This window comes from Varanus komodoensis, unplaced genomic scaffold (genome assembly GCF_004798865.1).
Source record: "Varanus komodoensis strain SLA01 unplaced genomic scaffold, ASM479886v1 scaffold29_3, whole genome shotgun sequence".
Lineage (NCBI taxonomy): Eukaryota > Metazoa > Chordata > Lepidosauria > Squamata > Varanidae > Varanus > Varanus komodoensis.
Window position 1 is genome coordinate 687,545 of NW_025335760.1, and position 22,603 is coordinate 710,147.

The 22,603-nt window shown below is 56.3% G+C and overlaps 1 protein-coding gene across 1 annotated transcript; it reads left to right on the plus strand.

The window, feature by feature from the left end:
• Positions 1-2,456: 2,456 nt before the first annotated feature.
• Positions 2,457-21,975, plus strand: CLIP3 (CAP-Gly domain containing linker protein 3). Its single transcript, XM_044435534.1, has 13 exons — positions 2,457-2,602; positions 8,062-8,201; positions 9,445-9,538; positions 10,055-10,216; positions 11,746-11,864; positions 12,073-12,309; positions 12,652-12,787; positions 13,213-13,347; positions 14,575-14,709; positions 15,531-15,654; positions 15,990-16,054; positions 17,401-17,473; positions 18,760-21,975. Exons 1-13 carry the CDS (start codon positions 2,467-2,469, stop codon positions 18,812-18,814), a joined length of 1,611 nt encoding a protein of 536 aa, XP_044291469.1. The 5' UTR covers positions 2,457-2,466; the 3' UTR covers positions 18,815-21,975.
• The last annotated feature ends 628 nt before the right edge of the window (positions 21,976-22,603 follow it).

Below are 22,603 nucleotides of genomic sequence, written 5' to 3' on the forward strand. Positions count from 1 at the left end.
CCCCCCCATCATCATCATCATCATCCCTCGTCGCCCCCCCCGGCCCCAGCCCAGGCCTCCCGCATTCCCCGGGGCGCCTCTTCTGCCTCCGCGGGGCCTCCTCTTCACCCACCCCCACCGCCCCATCGCTTTCCTCACAGCCCGCTGCCCACAGCAGACCCCCAGGCTGGTCACGTGGGAGGCTTCTCCCCTCTTCCAGGGGTCTCCGACGTTGCTGCCCCCCACCCCGTGACTACAGTTTAGTTCTGGCTTCTGCTGCCCCATATTTGGTTGTCCAGATGCAGAGCATCAGTGCATGGCCCTCCTTCTGCCCACACCCCACACGATCTGTCGAGCCCCTGAAGCATGTGTGAAGGTGCAATCCGGCTATGGGGGGAGCCCCCCCACTCCCTAGAGGGCGGTCAACACCCCCCCAGTGCAAAAACCCCCTTAGGCTCGGGACCATCCTGGGGGCACATCCTGCTTCACTGGGGCCGCCGAAGGAATCGGCAGAGCCGGTGGACGGTTGCGGGCGCCTTCGAGCCAGGTGCCGTGGGGTGGCGAGAAGAATCGCGCGGATCATGAGGACCGAAAGGTGTCCTTAGCGGAATCCGTGAAACATCCGGAGCTGGCTGCACCCAGCCAAGATTCCCTGCTCTGCAAACAGCCAAAGCTACAGGTTTTATGCCCAGGGCCGGGATGACCGCTGCTCCCCCAGCTCACGGTGGAAGGGAGACATGTTTCTGCCTCCACCTGTGCTCCACACCTGCATGACACGCACATTTGCACATTTTGGGTTTGCACGCCCGCTGCTGCTGTGCTGTTCCAAAGCGGGGGGGGGGGGTCTTGTTGCAGGATCACTGAGAGTTGTCTGAAGGGATGTCCAGGGGCCCCCCCATGCACGACCACACGTGCCAGTGGCAACCAGGTCTGCACACTGGTGTGGGGGGTTGTTCTGGAGAAGAAGGGTGTGATCTTGAAGGTGCCTTTTTCTTGGAAAACATAGATATATGTTGGAGTGCCCAAATCCCCTGCCTCTTTGAAAGGCAGAATGTCACTAGAAACCCTCCATATTCAAAACCTAGAGGTAGAGACTTTGTAGAGTCGTTTTTATTATTATTTTTATTATTATTATTATTATTATTATTAATTATTCTACCACCACCACCACCACTGCATTGCATTTATACGGTACTGTTTTTCCTCTTTTCCTTGTAAGGACCCCAAGGTAGCAAACATCGCTCCATTCTAACCATTTTTATTTCATCCATTTTAATTTTAACCTGTGCACGGTGCTTCGTCCATTTGAGCCCGGGTGTTGTTGTTGCTGTTGGTTCACTGTATTTACTGATTTAAAGCCATTTTAAGGCTTCCTTTGAGGGCAAAACCCTTGCAGGGGATGTGGCCGAATGCCATCACGGCGCTGCAGAGAGAAGAGCGTGGATTTTGCAAAACTCCTGTCGTTCAAATACAGGCGCCCCCTCAGAGCCCGCTTGGCAGTCCACATTGTGATAGTGGGTTGGTCCTCTCAGAGTTGCTTCCAGTCCTTGTGAAGTGTTTTGCATTTAGAACGAATTTTGGAGCGGTAGATGTGTTAAGCCAGCAGAGATGCTTTGGCCATCTACTTTCAAAACTCCCTGTCTGTCATGGCATTCATTTCTGTGGGCTGTTCATGAGAGTGGGCCTGATCCTATACATGCCTTCTCAGAAGTGGAAGTGTAGAGATTGGATTATAATGGGCGCATCGCCCAAGTACTGGAGTCGCAGGGCTTCCTTCTGCCTAGACTTGCATGGTTTTTAAGCATCTTGATGCAATTTCCTCTGGAGATGTGTGGAAGCAGCTCTCCTCAGACTGGTGCCCTGCGTGACGTGTGGGACTACATCACTGGATTGTGGATGATGGGCGTTGTGGTCCAAAACATCAGGAGGGGGTTGGTTTGGGGAGGGCTGCAGCTGGAAAAGGCCAGGGACTAGCACCTTTGTTTATGAAACTTAAGCTGCAGTAAAGATGGTCTTTCAAATGTCACAGGAGATGCAAATCGCCTTTCCAGTTCTGCCTCTCCGATAGCTCTCCCCACTTCCCCAGGAAAAGAAATGCAACACCAGCCCCCCCACCTGCATAGATTTGCATAAGATTAACATGCTAACTGATATGTAGACCCATTTAGAGTTGAGGAGGAACTGGCATGGAAATACAAGATATTTCCTGTGCGGTGGGCGGGGGGGGGGGCGGGAAGCTGCTGTGAGCAAGTTGTGTAACCCTGTTTGGACCGGCTCTGCTCTGGACCCGCGCTGCTGAATTAACAGAGACCCGCCTGTTGCTTTATGAATGCTGCCCGTGCAAAATCCTTCAAGGAGGACAGAACCTCGGAGCCGAGTCTGCATGTGGGAGTGCAGCGATCCATGGGGCTGGCGCTCGCTTTCCCGGATCTTTGCTCTTCAGGCCTCACCCCTTTCTCTCTGCAGAGGCGCCTGTGTCCAGCAGTCATGACCAAAGACGACTCCGTGGAGCTCCCCTCGGAAGAGGAGCACCAGGCCCTGGAATTCCAGAGCCCCGTCCTGGAAAGGAGGAAGAAGCCTATCGTCCATCCTTCTGCCCCGGCTCCTCTCCCAAAGGATTATGGTCAGTCCGTCCTCGAACTCCACGGTTTCTGAAGAAAGCAGCCACGTTGCCAGAGGCAGGAGTGGCTGGGGACTTTGTGGGCGTGGGGCTCCCAATCCAGTCCAGCTTTCCTTTTGAGTTTCCCAGGAGCTCTCCCTGCTGCTCTGGCAGGTTGGAGCTCAGCTCAGGAGGGGCTGGGGCTTCCTATGCCAGCGGGTTGCCTCATCCCTGGCAGCTTTTATTTTCAGTGGCCTGTCCATGGGCACTGTAGTAGCCAACCTGTTTGGAACTCAGCCCCGTGGCCCTCTGTGTCCCCAGCCTGCCCTGCCCAGATGATAAGAGCTTCTGGTTTGGGGGTGTCCCGATGAGGCCCAACAGGAAGCTCTGAAGTGCCACAGGCAGTGGGGCTGGAGGAGGGGGCTGCACTGAAGCCCCCCTTCCTGGGCGTGCTTGGATCAGTCCCTTAGCTGACCGATGCCTTGCGGCCAGAAAAGCTCTCCAGTGTGTGGGCTTCTTGCATGCAGAAGGGGCGGCTGCCCCCGCCGGCGGCACGATCTCAGGCCATGGGAAAGACTGTTTCCATGGAATCTGCTTTAGATGGCCTTAAAGGGGGTTTGTGCCAAGAAACTGCTAGTCCTGGTGGCCCCGTGCCACCTCCAGGATCGAGGCAGTGTGGGTGTGTGCACCACTTGCTGGGGAACATGGGTCCGTTGCACTCCTGTGTGCGGGCTGCCCGTGTGCGGCCGGTTGACCGCTGTGGGAAGAGAATGCTGGCCTGGATGGAGCTTAGCCTGGCCCAGCAGGGCGTTCCCGGGTTCTCCCCTCTTGGCCTCCCCAGTTCCCTCTGAGCTTAGCCGCATCCGCACGGGCAGCGCATTCACATCTAGGTGGGAGTGGATCCACATGGGGTGGGGTACCATTCTGACACGTCTTCAGCTCTGAAATGGAGTCAAACAGAATGGCTGTTCCAACAGGGGAAAGAGGCCACCCGGCCACACTCTTTGCTCACCAGCTGCAGTCTGGTACAATCATACTTTCAGCTGATTTTTAAAGTTATCAATGCTTTTATGCCAAAATGTTTTGCACACACAGACACACAGGCGACCAAGCTCGGGACACAGTCCTCCCGACTCTCGCAACAAAAGGCATTGGCGGAAAGGCGGGCAAGCGAAGGCCGCCGCAGCAGGCCCGTGACAGCCGCCACTCGGCCACCCGCGCTTTGTCCGGTCCTCCTTCCTCCGGAGGGTGCCGACTCGGCGTCCAGAGTCTTGCCGGGGCAGAACAGCCGGCAGCAGTCCTTTTTCTCAGGCCGCGTCAGAGCCAGAAGACTTGATCCAGTCTGTTGTGGGTGGGGCGGGCTTTTCTTTCCAGCCTGGAAGGAATAACAGTAGATCAGAGCGATGCCTGTTTCCGCACTAAGTCCAGCGTGCCAGGGCAAAGCGTGCGGCCATTCCGGGTCACACGGGCCTTGTTCTGCTGTGATGGGGCGTGGGGTATTTCGTGCGTCCCGTGCTGTGGGCGGGATTTGCCCCAGGGCCAGCTTCAGCTCCTGTGTTTGGTTCTGGCCCCGTACGCTGGGAGAGCCACAAGCAGAGCCGCCTCGGACGAGGGAGCACAGGCCGTGCCCAGCTGCCCAGGGGATGCTCCAAGCAGCGGGCACAATGAATCTGCCCGGGCTGTGGGGCGCCCGGCGGAGGAGGCCCTCCTGGTTCCCCGTGACTGCCGGGCCGGGGCTGGTGCTTTGCTTGTGTCTGGACAGAGCTTGGTCGCCTCCCCCTGCCATCGTTTGGGGGAGGCGTGCGTGGCACAGGTTCTCGCTGCTCTTCACAGCCCCCAGACCCTTCCCCGGCTTTTAGAAATCCCGCTTGTTTAGGGTGGGAGCTATTGGATGCGTCAGTGTCGATGGAAGAGTTCTCTGAAGGGAACCTATACTGAGTTTTGGGCACCACGCTTATGAAATGAAACGGGTTAATCAGATTATTAATCAACTGGAAACGATTCATCTGGTCGAGACAACCCTGCCTGGTGTTGGACTGCGCTCTTCTGCAGCTTGTGCTGTTTTCTCTCAGCCCAGAGCAAGGGATTTCTCGGAAATCCTCCTCGGGCCTGGTCCAAATATTTTATCACCTAAGGCAAAGGCAGAACTGTGTGCGTGTGTCCGTCGCGTCCCAGCTGGTGAGAGCACTGCGCCCTCCCCTGCAAGGGGATGCCCCCCGGCCACCCAGCCGGCGTGCAAAGCTGGCCGGGGGGTGCTCCCCACAGCCCTTGTCTTCCTGCCTGATCTTGCCTTGGCGTTCTGCCCTCTGGACTCTGCCCCCCCTCCCTAGCGGCAGCACCGGCTCTGCCTGCGGATAATTGATTGATCATTGGGACTCCTTGAATACTGTATAGCCTGCAGACCTAATGAATGTAAAAGTCCTTGCCCGCCTGCCCGCCCGCCCGCCCGCCCGCCGCTGTCTCTATCTAGGCAGCTTCAGGACACCTGGATCCTGTCGGGAAGTTGACTCAGCTGACTTCTGCTGGAGAGAGCCGGTGAGGGGTGAGGATGACCGGCTTGCTTCAGAATACTGCAAGCCAGGTGACTCACCGATGTGAACAGAAGCCATGAGTCATCCAGTTCAGTGATAAGGAAGGATTGCTGCCTCTCACACTTGGCAGTGGCTGAGAGAGCAGCATCCTCTGCAGGTCAGAAGGAAGAGCAAAGAGTGGGGAGGGAGGGATGTGTGAATTGCACTTCCTTTTAAAGCTCGGAGCGACCCTGGAGCTTGCCTGACGCAAGACTGGCCTCAATCCATCGAGCCCAGTGTTGTCAGCACGGACTGGCAGCGGCAGCTCTCCAGGACTCCAGGCTGGGTTTCTCTCTGGCCTCAGCTGGAGATGCCGCAGGAGATGGGCTGCCCACCCCCCACCTGCAAAGCAGGTGCTCTGTCCCGGGCCAGTCGCTTCCTTTGGAAGCTGGTGTGATCCAGACTGCTGCAGTCCTGGATTATGCTGTTCCAGATAAGCTTATCTGACAGAGCAGCCCTTTGTGTATCGTTGTTACATGGAGAGACGTTGGCGTTCTGGCAGAATGTTGGAAATGGGTCAACATTTAAGATTCCACACCGCCCCCCCCCAAAAAAAAAGCTGGAGCAAAGACCAATGAATGTCCTTGTTGGATTTTTCTTTTGGGACTTGGGAGAAGTGACAAACAAGGACGTCCACTTTCACCCCAGATGCTTGACTTCAGTTCGTGAGCTTTGGGGTGCGCCAGGAGACAAACTGTCGCGTGCACAGATTTGTGTGAGATCACGTCTAATTCAGAAGTATTCTTCATGCTGGTTTTATTTACCGTTTATCCGAGACTTGTCCCAGCTTTGATGCAGGTGGTTATGAACGCATTGAATGATTCGTTAGGCTATTCAATTAAGTGCACAAAGACTGAATTGATGCTGACTGGAGATCCTATATCTCACGGTATATTAGCTAATTGGCTGTTTCCATGGTGCCCAGGTTCTGTTACTTATTTGGGAATACTTATTCCCGGAGACGTCTCCCGAATGGCCAAGGTGAATTTGAGCAAGGGCACAATCCTGGACGGCTGCCCATAATCCTTTGAGCTCGGAGGGGTACAAGCAAACCACCGTGTGGCCTGGGGAGTGTGGGGAGGGCTCTCCTGCTCTGTAAGCCAGCCTCCAGCCGTGGTACTTCAGCCGTGGTACTTCAGGAGAGGCGGGAAAGAAATGAGGCTGGAGAGCCTCCAGGATGCAGCGTGGCGCGTGGCCTTGCTCTCCTCCCCAGCTTGTCCCCCAGGTGGCTCCCTTTCCCTGCTCTCCAAGGTTGCTCTTCAGACCTCGGAGAAGCAGCCGGCAAGGTGCTTTCCAAGGCAGGGAGGGGATCCAGGGTGGATCCCAACTCTGAGATTGGAGCACTGTCCATCCGCAGAGCTCAGAATCCCAAGAATCCTGTGCTCCACCAAGGTGCTGGCTAGGGGGTAATAGGATTGCTCTGCACGCTGAAGAATGCGTTGAGTCTATGGGGCATGGGGAACACTCTTAATACGGACATGGTGCTGAGCATTCTCTGTGGGATTCTGCAATTTATACCTGGCGGGTCTTTTCACAAAGCTAACGCGCTCTTCCATATGCTGCTTCTGTGGGGTTCCTCCCCATAGGAATGTGTTTGAAAAGGTCATAGTTTCAAGTCAAAGAACATATGTTTGGCCTTCCCGATCTTGCTTTGTATCATAAGGCTGATTTGTTGACCAAAGCGCTGGTCTTGTTCATGCAGATTGGAGGGTCCATCTGGGGCAGGTTTGGGCTCTTTGTGCCTGGACCCTCTCCAAGCGGACGGTGTGAGGTTCTCGGCACAATGCACTCCTGCAGAAACGGCGATGAGAGAGGCCTGGTGTGTCGTTCCACATCTGTTGCCGTTGGACTTACTTTCCCATCCCGAGTTGATTCAGTGGGGAAATCCAGATTTAAAAATGAGGACGCAAGTCAGAGTGCATGCAGGCAGTGGACACGGACAGGCGAGCTGATCTGGGGGCGAGCTCTTGATGAGTTTTTGTAATTCCCGGTCACGATTCACCTGCCGCAGCTGAACGGCAGTGTTGTCCCTAAGCTGCGGGAGGCACTCGTTGGCGTCGCTCCGTTATGCTGGCCCACGACCCAAGCTCATTAATGCTTATTATCAGCAAATGCATTCGGCGCATCGAGTCTTGCACAGGGATGGATTAGGGCCACAGGGCCGCCCTGCTCTGCCTGAACAATGGATCGTTGTTTTCATGCCTGCCTCAGGAGAAGCAGCAGAGCTTAGACAATGCCTTCTGTGGCATGTATGCCTATTGTCTTGTGTTTACTGGTTGCCACAATCTCTTTTTAATACAGGCTTGTATTGAATTTATACCCTATCCTTTGCCCTGCGAGAAACCAAGGCAGCTTACAGAAACCCCCCGCTCTTCCTCTCCATTTTATCTTGCCCGTAACCCTGAGAAATTGGCTAGGGGGCCCAGAGCCACCCAGTGCGACCCGAACCCTGGTCTCCTGAGTCCCAGATTAACCCTTTGGCCACGGTGCCGCAGTGGCTTCTGCCACCCACCCATGTCAGGGTCCTGCCTCCACTCGACCGAGGCCTGGGCGCCCCATCACACCAGAGGTTCTGAGGGCCAGCCAGGACTTCACTGACAACTTTAAAACCTCTCCCTTTGGCCAGGGGCATCATTGTCCTGGTGGAGGGTTGATACTTCTGGCAGCCCATTCTTCTGGCTCCCGTTTCCCTTCTCCAGCTTCCACAGGTCGAGCCGTAGCATTTCGGTCATTGCTACCTTTACACCCTGAAGAATTAATCTTCCTTTCTTGTGGCCTTTCAGTGACTACTTACCAAATGCCCAAAGAGGTGATAAAGGTGGCCCGCGGGATGTATAACGTTTGCATAAACCACTTTTTCTCCACCCCCCCTTCCGCCCCAATCTTTGTCTCCAACCTTTCTGGTCTCTGCAGCTTTCACTTTTTTCGACCCAAACGACCCGGCATGTCAAGAAATTCTGTATGACCCCATCACCACGGTCCCAGAGCTCTTTGCAATCATCCGCCAATGGGTCCCGCAGGTACAGCACAAGATCGACATCATCGGCAATGAGGTGAGCGGTGGGGGCAGCTTGGGGAGTGAGATGCAACCGGCTTGGCCCACTGGCTCTCAGCCCCCCCACCAAAAAAAGAACAGGCAGTGGCATGGAAAACTCAGCCCCAGGTGTGGAAGGCGTGTGAGGGGGGCACTTACAGCGAGCACCTGTAAGTGCCAGCCCCCCCATCCCTCCACGGCTGCCACTGGAAGAAACGGAGTTGCCAGGGGGCCCGGAACTGAGCCCCAGGCCGGTGGCACGGAGGGCGACCGTCTAAGAAGCCCTTGCTTAATTCACAAATGCAAAACACCCAGAGAAGATTCCCTGCAGCGCTTCCTCTGGAACCTTCACACATTCTGTGCGTAAAGGAAAAATACTGCAGGAACAGTGGAAAGGGTTGCAAAAGCTGCAGGAAACTTTAACCCCAGCACATCCACTCTGTCAGCAAACTTGGGAGCAACCTCCCCACTCCCCTGCCGGGCCTTTGAGCTCCTCTTAGTTCCTCTTCTTTTAGCCCCACAGACCCCCAAAAGCTCAAATGTAGATTAAGCACAAGACTAAACCCTGATTTCTGCCCCCCCCCCCCCCCCGCACCACAGAGAGTCCTGCAGATTCCCTCATGCCCCACCAGCGGACATGGTGTGGCCCAGGAGGTGAAACTGGCCCAGGCCTCGTGCCCCAAAGAGGGTGACAAGATAAGAAGGGGAATTTTCCAGGCCTCCTGTGAAATCCCACGGAGAAGCCGGGGCAAGTGTAGGCTCTGGGAGGAAGTACATCAGGGCCCTGAATAGTCCAGGGGGCAAGGAAGCGAGGGGAGGTCTTCCTAGATACTATGATCAGCCCCACATGTAAGCGGGATTTTTGCTGCTGGCAGGAGTTGAGCCTCAGGAGCCCTTTCCGGTTTGAGTTTTCTGCTTTGCCTCATGACAGGCAGCTCCCATCCCAAGCCCAAAGGAACTTTGTCACTATTTCATATTTTCCTCCTTAGCAGGATCTTTGGCTGGGAGGGATAGAAGAAACAGTGGAAAAACACAGAGGGGCTCAGAGAGGAGAGAGTTGTCCTTTTGATTGCCTTGTAGGATTCTGTGGCTGAGACGCAGGCCGGGCTTAACTGCATGGATGGACTCCTGTCCGGAGCCATCCTCAATCCCATGTGCCTCCCAGATCCACAGCTGATGGGCGACTGCTGGGGGGGCGGGTGCCCAGAGGCCCTTTTATTATCCCTGGACCAGCATCCCCCTTGGCCTCTTGCCTCTTCCAGATCCTGAAGCGCGGCTGCCACGTCAACGACAGGGATGGCCTGACGGACATGACTCTGCTTCATTACGCCTGCAAGGCGGGAGCACACGGTGTGGGTGAGCAGAACCGCCGAGCCTGCCCCAGGTGCCCCTCCGGCCTCCTCCCGGGTCGCCCAGCCCCACCGGACCTCCCCGGAAATCCGACCGGAAGTCCTGGTTTAAGCCCTGCAAACTGCCTTTGTGTCTGTCCTCTTCCGCGTTGACCCTCGTGTCGATACAGCAGCGCGTGGCTGGGGATCGCGAGGATGTGGCCGTGCTGCCCCCCGGGTCACGGCAGCTCTTGGGCTGCCTCTGGTCCTTTGGAGGGGCAGGACAGAGGGAGGGAGGAGGCGAGGAGGGGCAGAAAGGGCGGGTGTAGCGGTCCAGAGAGCTGAATGGGAAGAGACGGCGGGGGAGCAGGGGAGATGCTTAGCTTGCAGAAGCAGGGAGGCAGGGAGGTGATCTTCAGATTCCTGAAAGGCTGCCCCCGTATGCCCGGAGGAGGGACGCAGTCATTTCCCTTGCGGTGGGAATGCTGCAGGGAAAGGTGGGGGTTTGTTGGCGCATCCTCTGCTCCGCTCCCCTCCCGTCCAGGGGACCCCGCTGCCGCCGTGCGGCTCTCGGAGCAGCTGCTGGCCTTGGACGCGGACGTGACCCTGCGCAGCCGCTGGACCAACATGAGTGCCCTGCATTACGCGGCCTACTTCGACGTGCCCGAGCTCATCCGCATCCTGCTGAAGGCCTGCAAGCCGAAAGGTGCGTTGGGGAGGGCGGCGAGCTTCCCCGGGTGGCGAGCGCGTCCACCTGCTCACCTGCTCACGGAGTGCAGCCTGGGGTCAACACGCCGGGTGGATTAATTTATCAACCCGATTGATTGCCGGAAAAGGGGCCCCGTTTTTTAAAAAGCAGCAGCGAGAAAGAGAGATCGGCGTGGCCATTTGGAGAAGCGTTCGTGGCGATTGCGGAGGATGGGTCTCCCTTGGCAGAGGCCTCCCCGGCCCTGATGCTGGCAAGGAAGCCCCTCCGGAGACACTGGGGTGCTGACGTGCTGCCCCTAGAACTGTGAAAGGGCAGTATCCATCTGCGTGCAAAGATGATTGATTGATTGATTGATTGGTCAGCGAGATTTCTTTACCTGGGTGGCAGACCAATCTTTTGGTGGCAAAGTGAATGGATTTCTGTTTGTTCTCACATTTTCAAAGCAGGTTTCTGTGTGAGTGGGGATTTTAATTGACATTAACCGATGGTGAATACAGAACCAGGAAGTGGTAACTATTCAAGCTTTTGGGATCAGGCAGTTGTCCCTTGATGGTTATTTTACTACGTTTACATTCCACCTTTTCTCCTTTTGCAAGGAAGCAAAGCTAACTCACATCGCCCCTCCTCCTCTCAGTTTTATTCTCATAATTCTGAGAGTGACGGAATGGAAAGGTTCTTGCATCGGAAGGGCTGTCCAGCCACGTTGTGCCATTTCAGGGAGAGTGTCGGGCACATTTTAAGTTAAAGCCCTTCGTATTTGAGCACAGTTCCAAACTCTCAAACAGAATACAAACGTTTAGGCTTTTGAATAATCCTTCACTATCTTTTTCCCCTTAGAAGAAGAAAACAAGTTGCTAGTCCTTAGTAACAACAGGTTTATAAAGGTTTATAGCCCCTTTGTAATGAGCTCCGGTTCATAAAACTGAGCATCATTACTATGGCTGTAAAAAGCAGACAGGCAGTTTCTGGCCCTTGTTCTCTGGGGACTCTCACTCCTTGGCAACCTCCTGTTGGGAGACACAACGATTACCAGACTCCCTGCCACGTTCCAGCCTCCGCCACGTTCCTTGTTGAAAAAAGCAGGGTCACACCGAGCCACTCCAGAACCTGTTTTCAGCAGCAGTGCTTGGCCCCCAAATACTCCAGAGTGGCAGTGTGGAAGATGGGAGCTGATGGGCCAACTGGAATGCAGAAATGTCGGCCAAATGTAGGAGCTGGGCAGGTTTCCTGGGAGCCGTCGTGGACAGAGGACAGCAGAAGGTCTGACCGGGCCAGTGGGGGAACAGCCAACTCGCTCTCCCTGCCCACAGTTACCTCATTCGGCCACAGTGCCTGAGGGCCTGAGGGGCCAGCCCCACACAGAGGGGGAAGCGGCCTGCCAGGCCAGCACCCGGCCACACATCCCCGCAGCGTGGCCCCCACCTCTTCCTTGCCCAAGGCCTGGTCAGCTGGGAGTGGATGTCAGGCGTGAACTGTTTTTTCATGGGGTCAGCTCCCATGGACCTGTCCCTCCCTTCCTTTCCCAGTTCTCAACTCCACGTGCAGCGATTTCAACCACGGGACCGCCCTGCACATCGCCGCCTCGAACCTGTGCCTGGGGGCCGTGAAGTGCCTGCTGGAGCACGGGGCGAACCCCGCGGTCAGGGTGAGGAAGGAGGGCGCGGGGTGGACAGGCTGCAGGGGCCAGGATGGGACCCGGCACTCCCACCGGCCCGGAAGGCCCTCTTCCTCCGCTCCGCCGGCTGCCCACCTGCCTGGGGAGCACCTGGGGAGGGGGCCCGTGCCCACGGCAGCCTCGCGTGCGGGAAGAGGCTGGGCCTGGCGCACGACCTCCGCCTCTCGCCCCCCAACAGAACAGCAAGGGCCAGACCCCGGCGGACGTCGTGCCCGACCCGATGGACATGACCCTGGACAAGGCCGAGGCCGCCATGGTGGCCAAGGAGCTGAAGCAGCTGCTGCTGGATGCCGTGCCGCTGAGCTGCAACCTGCCCAAGGTCACGCTGCCCAACTACGACAACATCCCGGGCAACCTCATGCTCATCGCCCTGGGCCTCAAGCTGGGGGACCGCGTCCTGGTGGACGGGCAGAAGGTGAGGCGGCCCGGGCGCCCCTGCCGCTCCCGGGCTCCCCCAGCCCCGAGCGGCCCGGTGGCGGCCTCGACCCCGGGGCCCCCTGCCGGGCTGGGGCTGGGGCTGGGCCGGGGGCCGAGCGCCGCTGAAGAGGCCGCGCCGAGTGCCGCTCCTACGACGGGAGGTTCTGTGTGCGGCCATGCAAAAGCCGTCCTCAGCCTGGCACAGGTGTCGAGCGAGGGCTTCCGGAGCATGTGCAGACTGCTCGCCGCTCATCAGGCCGGTGCGGCCGTGGAGGGTGCGTGTGTCGCCCCTCCTCTGACCTTGCCCGCCTTCCCCCGACGCCTCCCGGCGCCGCTGCAGGTGGGCACCTTGCGCTTCTGCGGCACCACGGAGTTCGCAAGCGGCCAGTGGGTGGGCGTGGAGCTGGACGAGCCCGACGGCAAGAACGACGGCAGCGTGGGAGGCATCCGCTACTTCATCTGCCCTCCGAAGCACGGTAACGGCGCACGGGGCTGCGTGCAGCTCGCACCCGGGGCCGGGGCTTCGCTCCCCCTGGCTGGGTCTCCCCAGGGCCAGCAAACGGGGGCAGGCTGATGGGAACCCGGAGTGCGGGCGTGAGGCGGCCTCTCTTGGGAGCCTTTCGGGAGACTCGGGCCGGGGAGCCGCTGTGGCCCGACTGGAGGGGCTGGTGACAGAGTGGGGCGAGGCAGCCCGTTGCCCAGCGGCAGGCCGAGGGCCTGGGGCCGTGGGGGAGAGGAGCGACCCCGGGCCGCGTGTGCCTCCGGGGCCGTGGCGGGAGGCGGCCCGGTGGGTGTCCTGGAGGGCCGTCAGCGGCCGCTCGGCGGGCTCCGCGTGGGCACGAGGCACAGTGCGGGTCCCGGTGCCTCCACGCCGGGGGCCTTTCTTCCCTTGCCTCCGCAGGACTGTTTGCCTCGGTGTCCAAGATCACCAAAGCAGCCGACCAGACGCCGTCGTCGGTGACCTCCACCCCCCGGACCCCCCGCATGGACTTCTCCCGCATGACTGCAAAGGGCCGGAAGGACAAAGACAAGAAAGGTAGGCGGAGGCTGCGAGGTGGGCGGCGGGGGACCCCCAGGACGCCCGGCATTTCCTCACACGCCTCTGCTGCCGGCCGAGCGACTCACCCCCTAGACTGTGCGCAGGGCGGGTGTGCAAGGCGGGGGGCGGCGTGGGTGTGCAGGAAAGAAGGGCCGGGGCTCAGAAGCGCAGCTGGGGGAGAGAGCCAGGAGGGCTGGCATCCACGCCTGGATCTTCCCGGGGCACTTTGCCTGGCGGGCAGCTCCATCTACTCTTCCTAGCCTGGCCCTCCAAGCAGCTGCCTCTGGCCCCGGAGCAGCATGGGGGCTTGAGAGAGTGCCCAGGCCTCCCCCGCCCCCGGCAGTGCCTGGCAGCCTGCGGAGGGAGGAGTTGGCGCCAGGCCTGCAGAAGAGGCCGGAGGGGAACCCAAACGGGGGACCGCAAGGGCCGGTGCTGTGGACAGGCGGGCCGTGCATCGATTTGAGATGTGCGGCTGTAGGGCCTGGATGCCCGTTTTTCCTGCAAAAGAGCCTCTGAAGGGATGCGGGAACAGATTGGGAGGGGTTGCGCCCACCCCCCAAATGCCAAAGCCAGAGAACTCAGAGAGAAGCGGGGTCAATTAAAGGAAGCCAGCTTTGAACCCCGGGGAAAACTTGGTGAGCGTGCGGAGGAGGAGCTGGGCAGGCCCGGAGCACTGACGCCGGGAACGCGAAGAGCACAGGCTGGCTGAGAAGCCCCAGTGCGCCCAGCGCCTGACCGTTAAGCAGGATGAAGCCCTGTGCTCCTTCCGGTTGGGAAGGCAGCGGGGCTGCTCAGCTGGGGCCTGCGTCTTACAGGGTGGCTTTTCTTTAATGGCCGGTACTCTGGCTTCCCCTTTCCTTTGTTCCCGACTTCTGGGTGCTCTTCTTTGGTCCTGCAAAGCCAGCCTAGCTGGGTGTCTTTAACATAATGAGGCCTTTGTGTTAGAAAGTCTTTGCCCTGCTGTGCTTGGGGAGAAGAACAGCCCAGAGAAGGGCTCAGGTTTGGCTGCGGGTATTTATTTAAATATGAATGGGAAATGGCATTTTCCAGCTACTGAAGTAGCACAGTGCAAATGCCCAGGAATGAATACTTACACACAGACTGTCCAGGAGCAAAGGACAACCAAAGAATCAGGGGGCAGCACCCTCTCCTGGATCAATAAACAGAATGAACAGATTTCAGACCAAAAGCACTGCCTCTCACTCCTCTCTCCCGTCTCTCCAGCCCTCAGGAAGAAATCCTTGTCTGTCGGCAGCTTGGATCGTGAGGGCCTGAAGATTGAGATCGGGGATCAGGTTCTGGTGGCCGGGCAGAAGCAGGGCATCATCCGTTTTTACGGGAAGACAGACTTTGCTCCAGGTAAGCAAGGCAGGTGGGGATGAGGACTGTGGCTGCCTCAAAGGAGCTTCAAGAGTCCTGTGCACACACTCGCGTCCATAATCCTAAAGCAGGCCCAGGTCTGGACTAATCCTAAAGCAGGCCTCACAAATGCCACAGACTCATGCAAATGGGAGAAAAGGGGGCCTGCATCACACGGATGGAGTAAAAACTAGAGCAGCTGCTCTCCGGAGCTAAGGCGGTAGTCCTCAGTGCTCGAATCTGGAAGTACGTCTCTGGAAACCTGTGAGGGCCAATTCTCTTAGGGCGCCCACCATCGGAAACCCCTTGCAGCCGACCCCGTGCAGCTCTCCTTGCTGCCTCGCCCTGCTGCGGCATGTGGGTTCCTCTTCTGGATCGGGCCAGGCCAGCCGGGGTGGTCCGGGTCTGGCTGCAGCCCTTGCAGCCTCAGAGCCAGCCGCCCACTGGGCAGCATCGTGGCCTCTGGCCCCCTCCCATTCTTCCGGGACCCCTGACGCTCCCGGCCTCCTCGCGCCAGTCCCGTCCCCGGAGCTATTGTCCCTCGGGCCCAGGTGAGCTCTTATGCCGAGGCAGGCCCGAAAACGTTCCCGCCCTCGCAGGAACCGGTCACGGTCCTTGGGGCACCGGCGGTGCACCTGCTTGCGAAGAGGCCATGCCAGGTCGTTGGCTGATCCGGTGAGGCGGCGCGGCTGCTTCGTCGCCACAAGCAAAATGCAGCGTCGGGCTCGATACAGATAAGGACAGACTAGATGGCCTGGGAGCCCCCTTCTGACTCGTGCGGTTTCTCTGTTTCTGCTTCCTCCTTCCCCGCCTCCCCGCAGGCTACTGGTTCGGCATCGAGCTCGACAAGCCCACGGGGAAGCACGACGGCTCCGTCTTTGGGGTCCGCTATTTCACCTGCACCCCTAAACATGGAGTCTTTGCCCCTCCTTCCAGAGTCCAGAGGTGAGTTGGGCAATTTCAGACGCCAGAAACGTGTGAGCTGGGAGCAGGGAGAGCGGCTGGAGGCGTGTCGCCGTCTCCTCTTGTGTCCAGCGGCCCACTAGTCCTGCCCGTGTGGGTTTAGGGGGTCGCAAGCCCCGAGCACTCCTTGCACGCACGAATTCAGTGCGCGGTGGGCACAAAGCGGAGGAGGGCGGGACTTGCCTGGCGTCATGGGCGCCCTGATGGCGGTTCTGGCTCCAGAGGGGGTGGGGGTGGGGAGGAGGCATCCTCTCGATCAATGGGAAGACTTTCGTGGGGCTTCAACGGGGAGTTCATTGCGCCCTTCTCTGCTGCAGAATCGGAGGCCCGAAGGATTCCCAGGGAGACGGCACTTCAGCAAAGAAGGTCCATCAAGTCACGAGTAGGTACACCCCGGACGGTGCTCCTCGCCGGTTCCCTCCACCTGGGTCACGACACCGTGACCCCAGGCTGAGTCAAGTGCTGGGGCGAGCAAGGCCGTAGTCCAGGGTGCCAGGAAAGCAGAAACGGCACGGCCGCATGCGGTGACCTTGCCCATCCCGTCACCAGTGACTGCCCCTTCAGGGTGGCCTTTGGAGGACTGTCCCTGACTGGCCATCCCATCTTTTAAAAAATCGCAACAGAAATGTATGCAGCTTTGCTTTCTTTTTAGCTGGACGTGCACAAGTTTGCATTCGTGTGGCTTCCAAAAAGCAGCAGCTGCAGCCAGGTCTGTGCCCGGGGGACTCTGCCAACCCCAGGCATTGATCCACATGGGGCGCCAATCCCCCCCTTTACCCGTTGCTGACCACTGACGGATACCCAGGGGTAGCAAAGGCTGCATTATACTTCATAGTATGATCCTCGTGTTTCTCATGTTTGCACTGACGGTCCCCAGATGGGGCCTCCAAGCCTCCAGCTGCTTGCAGAAGCCTCTCCCACCTGCTTTTCTAGTGGAAAGGAATCTTGAAACTCTGGGTCCCCTTTTGGAGGGGTTTTTACAAGACTGTGAATGGTTCCTGAACCGACATCCAGCTTTTACATCTCTGGACAAAAAGCACAATTTGGTGCACAAAAAACCTAAAATGAAACGGGGGGGGGGGGTTAACTGGGCCTGTTTGGGCACTTTGCAGGGGCTGTCAACTGGAGATTGTGAAAGGTGAGCTCCGAAAAAAGAGGAAAAGTTTAAATAGGGAACGATGCTGCGGGAAGCCAAACATGAGGGACAAACTGAGCAGGTTGTGGGAGCGACTGGTCTTGCCGCCGTGTCCCCTGGTAGACCTGTGGTGCACTGGCTGGAGGAGGGGTGGGCTGGGAAGGCAAGTACCATTACCTGTTGGGATCACCACAGGTGGTTCTTGGAGCCATGGGGGGGGGGGAGATTTGGTACTTCCTTTAGGAGCCACTGGGGGAAGCCGAGACCTGAACTGGCCCTTTGGAGCTATAAAGTGGGATGCCAGACCTGGGCACCTCATGAAAACAAAAGATCCATTTTCCTTTCATTTCCAGAGAATAATTTTGCACCTTCGCAACACAAGATTGGGGGGAATGGCTTGAGATTTAAACTGTTTATTCTCCAAGAGGGCATGTGTGATCTCTTCCCCCCACAGATGAACAGCTAAAAAAATGTCGCTTCTGGCAGGAGAGGAACAGCCAGCTACATGCGTGGGAGGAGAGGCCATCCTCCTCTGGCGCTCTCTCCTTTTCAGTTTTTCAAAGCCTTTTGCCCTGCTTTCCTCTCTTCCACAGTTTCACAGCCAAAGCGCAGCTTCACAGCAGTCAGAACCCCGAAAGACATCACATCGGAAAGCTCCATCTCTAGGTAAGAGCAGTCGGCAGACTAGCTGAAACCCTCGGGACCCGGCTGCATGGTTTTGATGTTTCATGCCTTCTCTAGGCCAAGGCTTCTCTTGGCAGCCTTGGAAGGAAAATAGCCAACGGGTGGTGCCACGGACAGGCTTCGGCCAGGCGCGGGGTGCCGTCGAATGAGCACTTTGCCGCTCAGGGGTGCAAGCAGGCAGTTGTGGTGGGCTCGTGACCCGGAAGGCACTATCCTAGGCATGTTTAGGCAGCAAAGGGTCCTGTAGCTCCCAGTGCTTTGCAGCCAGTTATAGGACACTCTTCTCGCTCAACAGGCAGAGGATCGTATCTTGAACAGGTTAGTGGAGGGTATGAGTTTAGCAGCTGAGTTTAGCAGGTTTCGGTGCATGACTTAATCCTAGCACATCAGGGTTTTGCGATAAGGGAAAAACCCTCTGTATTAAGCAGAACAACCGCTCCCAAATCTAAGGCAGAAATACTAAATGTGAAAGCAAGATACTGGATAGCTGGCAATCCATGCCTTGAAATAGGTTACAAATAGAGCATTCCCTTTTAGAAGATGTAATTCGCTGTTGCTTGGTTGTAGTATACTCATATGTAGCTGAGAAGGGGCATGTTTCCAGTTTGTGTCTTCCTGCCTCCTCGGACATCATGGCTGTGAGGAAGAAACTGGGAATGGTCCATTCCTATTATTACATCGGAAAGGGATGAACTGTGGCGAGTATAACACAGAGGCAGGGAACCTGGTGCCTTCCAGATGTTTTGGATGACTCCCAGCAATCACAGCCAGCATGGCAAATGCTAAGTTGCCTACCTCTGTAAACTACAGTTTATAAACAAGCCAGGATCATAAATCATGGTTTGATTGTGGTTTCTTGTTAATCCATAGTTTAAACTAACCACAGTTTGACCATTTGAGCATTACAGTAAGCCACAGTTAGCATACACAGGAAGAGGATATGCTGGTGCAGCCATTTCAGCGCTCCCCGATGGCTGCACCAGCAGGGAAGGAGCACACAAGCCACGTAAACTTGTTCTAAACTTGGTGGGAGTTATTCTGTTTGAATTGCTCTGAACTTTGAATTTGGGGCTGCATACATATTTACTGGATTCCGAAATATCGAAATATCATCTGTAAATGGCTTTGAACATAGGAAAACCGAATAAAATACATTTGATTAAAGTGGTCCAATTACTTTAGTAGATGCTTAGGAGTTCATTTCCTGGATCCAAACCCTGCAATAGTCACAAGAGAAATATCTCCACATCTCCTTTTCTCTTCTGCAGGTTACTTTTCTGCTGCTGGTTTCCGTGGATGCTCCGTGCGGAAATGCAGTCTTAAAGCTCCCCACCCCCGTCCTCTTTCTGCTGCTGTTTCTTCGCTTTCCGAGTAATCAAGGACTGCTCTTCTGTTCTTTCCCTCCTCTCTCCTTCCCTGGTTGCCGTTCTAGTGAACCCCAGTGCCTTGGTCAAACATATAAACACCATCCCTTCTGGTAGTTTGTGAGAAATGCGATGCGTAGACCTTCTGTTCCCCTTTTCCTGGCACACGTACCCACAGGACTTTGGCTATCTAGGTCTCTTCTGGCACCTCTTCTTCTTCCTGGATTAATTGGCAACCAAAATTCATATGATTTATCAACCCTGAGTTTTGCAATCGGGCGACGGCTTGGAGACAGGTCCTCTGATCATTTCTCCTTGCAGGGTATAGAAAAATCTGCCTTTGGCAAAATTTGTCACACATGCAAATCACACATTGTTACCCGGGTGGGAGAAGCATTGCTTGTGTCGGCACAGAGTGACAAGCCAGAATTCTGGAGAACAGGTTCCGTTTACTCCTGGTTTTCCCAAACGAAGCTGGATGTGGTCTGTTTACCTTGTCATTTGAATGCTGGCTTGTTGCTGCCAAATGACCCAGGAATTTAAATTAAGACCAACGCCTGGGGTACAATCTTGGCTTGTAAACAGAGCAACGAGCTAGGACGCAGGTTGCAGGTCGCAGGGCCTGGCACGAGCCATGGATAGGTCACTTCTTTTTGGTCATGCGTACATTTGGCAGTCAGAGGAATTATCCTGAGCAAAACAGCTCCTTAATTTCTGAAGAATGTTTCTGAGGCCCGGAGCCTAGAGCTCTTCTTTGTAAAAGAAGATGGGGCAGGTGCTCCATCACTTGATTTAAAGTGATCCCAGTTAACGGGAGCCGAGTGCACCAGCACCGCGCTTGCGCTCCAGAAAACGGCTTACCCCTCCGTGGAACTAGCCTAGGATCTGTCCTCTGCCCTTTTCCCACGTTGCCCCCCTTTTAGCCGTCGCCTGCAAAATGCTGCCTGATAGAAGCTCCTCGAACCAGTCGGTGTGACCCTCCGTGTGCTTGCTCAGCAAGAAAGCCTCACTGAGCGCAGTGGGGCTCACGCGCAGGAAAGTGCATGCAGATTGCAAGCCTGCGCAGGAAGGGGCCCTCCTCACCTGCCCTCGCTTGTGAGTAAAAGGAGCGGGCCGAGACCATCCTCCACTAGCGTCCTCTGGGCAGCATTATCTGTGTTCATTAGTGCTTCCTAATCTGGTGATTAGAGGAAGAAGCTGGAGTACAGATGCAAGAAGACACCTCGACCGAACGTAGTGTATGTTAGCAGCTGTGCTTAGCTTATGTGTGTGTAAGTTAACCTACGGGGAGGAGTAACTAACAGCCTTTGATGGTGTGTAGTATGTGTCTCTCTATGTGTATATCAAACTTATATCTCCAGAAGTCACTTTCCTGAAGAAAAATTGTGTGTGTGTGGAAATATAACTGAATTTTATCTCACTCCTGCATTTATCAGCTGCAACATGTTAGATCCTAATTCATCCTGATAACATTTCAAACACACACGACTTGCTCTGTGATCCCCGTGTTGAGTCTCTTGACGACGATACGTCACGATGTGACGTCTCGACACATCAGAAGAAGCACCTGCAGGCCGGATGGAAAAGCAGCAGCCGGCCCTTCATGCCAAGCGGCTGCACAGAGCCCAGGTTCCCGGCTTCTGATTTCAGTGTGCAGCAGATGCTCGGACTGGTGCAAAAGCGAACTGGAAGCGCAAGGACAAACGTCACAAGCGACAGTCGGTCATCTTTCTGCATCAGCACCTGGCTTTTGTCAGTGAAGCCCAATTTCCAGCTAATGAGAGCGGTAACAAGAGTTTGCACTTTTGCAGTTCCAGGAAATGCATCTTTCACACACCTTAAAATATCTTAAGACTTGGATTCAGACCAGATGGTATCTGAATTCAACAAGGGCACGCATTTTTTTTTATATTTTAAAGGAAGAGGTGTGCCTCATTTCAGGCTGAGCCAAGATTCCAGGACTTTCTCCCAGCTTGGAAGAGAAGTGAAGAACAGACTTCCTACCCTAGTTCCGCCTGGCCCTTGCAAGTCGCTTGCCTGCCCACCGTGCTGCATGCGCTTCGTTTCCTTCCCTACCACAACTATAAACTCAGTTTGGAGGCTGGAAGAAGCATCCTACACATTGGCCAGAACGCCGCCGGGGAAGGAGGCTTGGATTCGCACTCGAGGTGTTCTTCGTCTTCAGCCTTTGCAGTATGTTCAGAAATCCAGCAGGATCAGCCTTTCTAGGAAGAGGCCAGGAGACTGCCACACCTGTTAAATTTCTGTCTGTCATACAGCTGCTGGAAGTCACAAAGCCTCCATCAGGAAAAGCAATGTCAGTGCAAGCAAGGAAGGGTGTTTGGCCCCGAACTCTTGACTGGCATGTAGAGAGAAGATGTTAGCATTCTGGCAAAACCCCAAGTTGCAAACACGTGCAGGCTGTTTGGGAAATGTGCAGATATATTAAATAGTTTCAGCAGTTCTAACCTGTTCCCTTGAATCCGGTGCACCTCATCTACACCCCCCGATTCTCTTGGTTGCTGTGTCTTGGGGTGCCACGACGGCCCCCAGCCTGCTCCGAAAGTTCGCCATCAGCGCATCCCCACACAATCGTACAGGCACTCATTTCACCGCTCGCCTCCGTCGCTGTATTAGCCTTTTAGGAACCCCCTGCAATCTTTCATTGATCAGCAATAACGAAACTCCTCCGTTGACTTCAGCTTCGCGTCAGAAGACTCCCCGGCATGAATCCCACCTTCTAAACCTGGGGCGCCTTTGCTCTCGAACCCCCGTTGGGATGGCCGTGTCATCTTGACGCACCAACCTCAGAAGCAGCCCTTTGCGGGAATCTTTCCGCCATGATCTTTTCCTTTTTCTGTAGGAATCACACTGGTTTGCGTTCTTCCTGCCTACATGTCTATTTTTTAACAAAGCAAATAACTTTGTAAACTGTCGAGTGCGGCGGCTTGCCATGCCTCCCCTGAGCTCTCTGTTGAATCCTGCATGGTTTCTGTCTCCCCCGAGCCCCATCTGTCCAGGCTTGCTGGAAGAAACGAGAAAAAAACGTAGCATGACAAAAATATCACTATGCTATTGCTTACCTGTTACTAACGAATTAATAAAAAGTGTTTCTTTGTGCATGGTGTACGGAGCTCTTCTTTTCTGCATGGTCAGACACGAGCAAGAGATCACCTGGCCCAGCCTCTCCCAACCGGGTGCCCTCCAGGTGCGGTAGAGTACAGCTCCTAGCATCCCCAGCACAGCTGGCTGGGGATGCTGGGAGTGGTAGTCCAGGACACTTGGAAGCTGCCAGATCGGAGGATGCCGGGCCAGATCAGGAGCCGCAGAAGCAGACAGAAGGCAAGACTGCAGCTCTCGGGAGGAGAGGCAGCCGGAATATCGTTCCCGGCACAAGCGGGCTGGCTCTGGGCGAAGGTGGCTTGCATGCAACAGGGCGCCGAGCCCCTTGCAGGGGTCCGAGGGCCAGATGTGCTTCTGGGGAGCTTGGGGTGGGGTTGTTTCAGAGCGGGTGGGCCGAGGCAAAAGAGCAGAGCCGAAGTACGGAGTAGGCCAGCCCGCTTTCAGCCTGCAGTACGCCTCAGGAGAGGCCCGGTGGGTGCTCAGAATGGGGAAAACGCCACGCAGGAGCTAGGAAACCACGAAAGGATGGCGGCCAGCGGACCAGGGAGGGGTGTGGGGCAGGAAAAGGGGATCCGCAGCAGGCCTGGGAGGAACTAGGGGGGCCGGGGAAGGCCTGCAAGCAGCA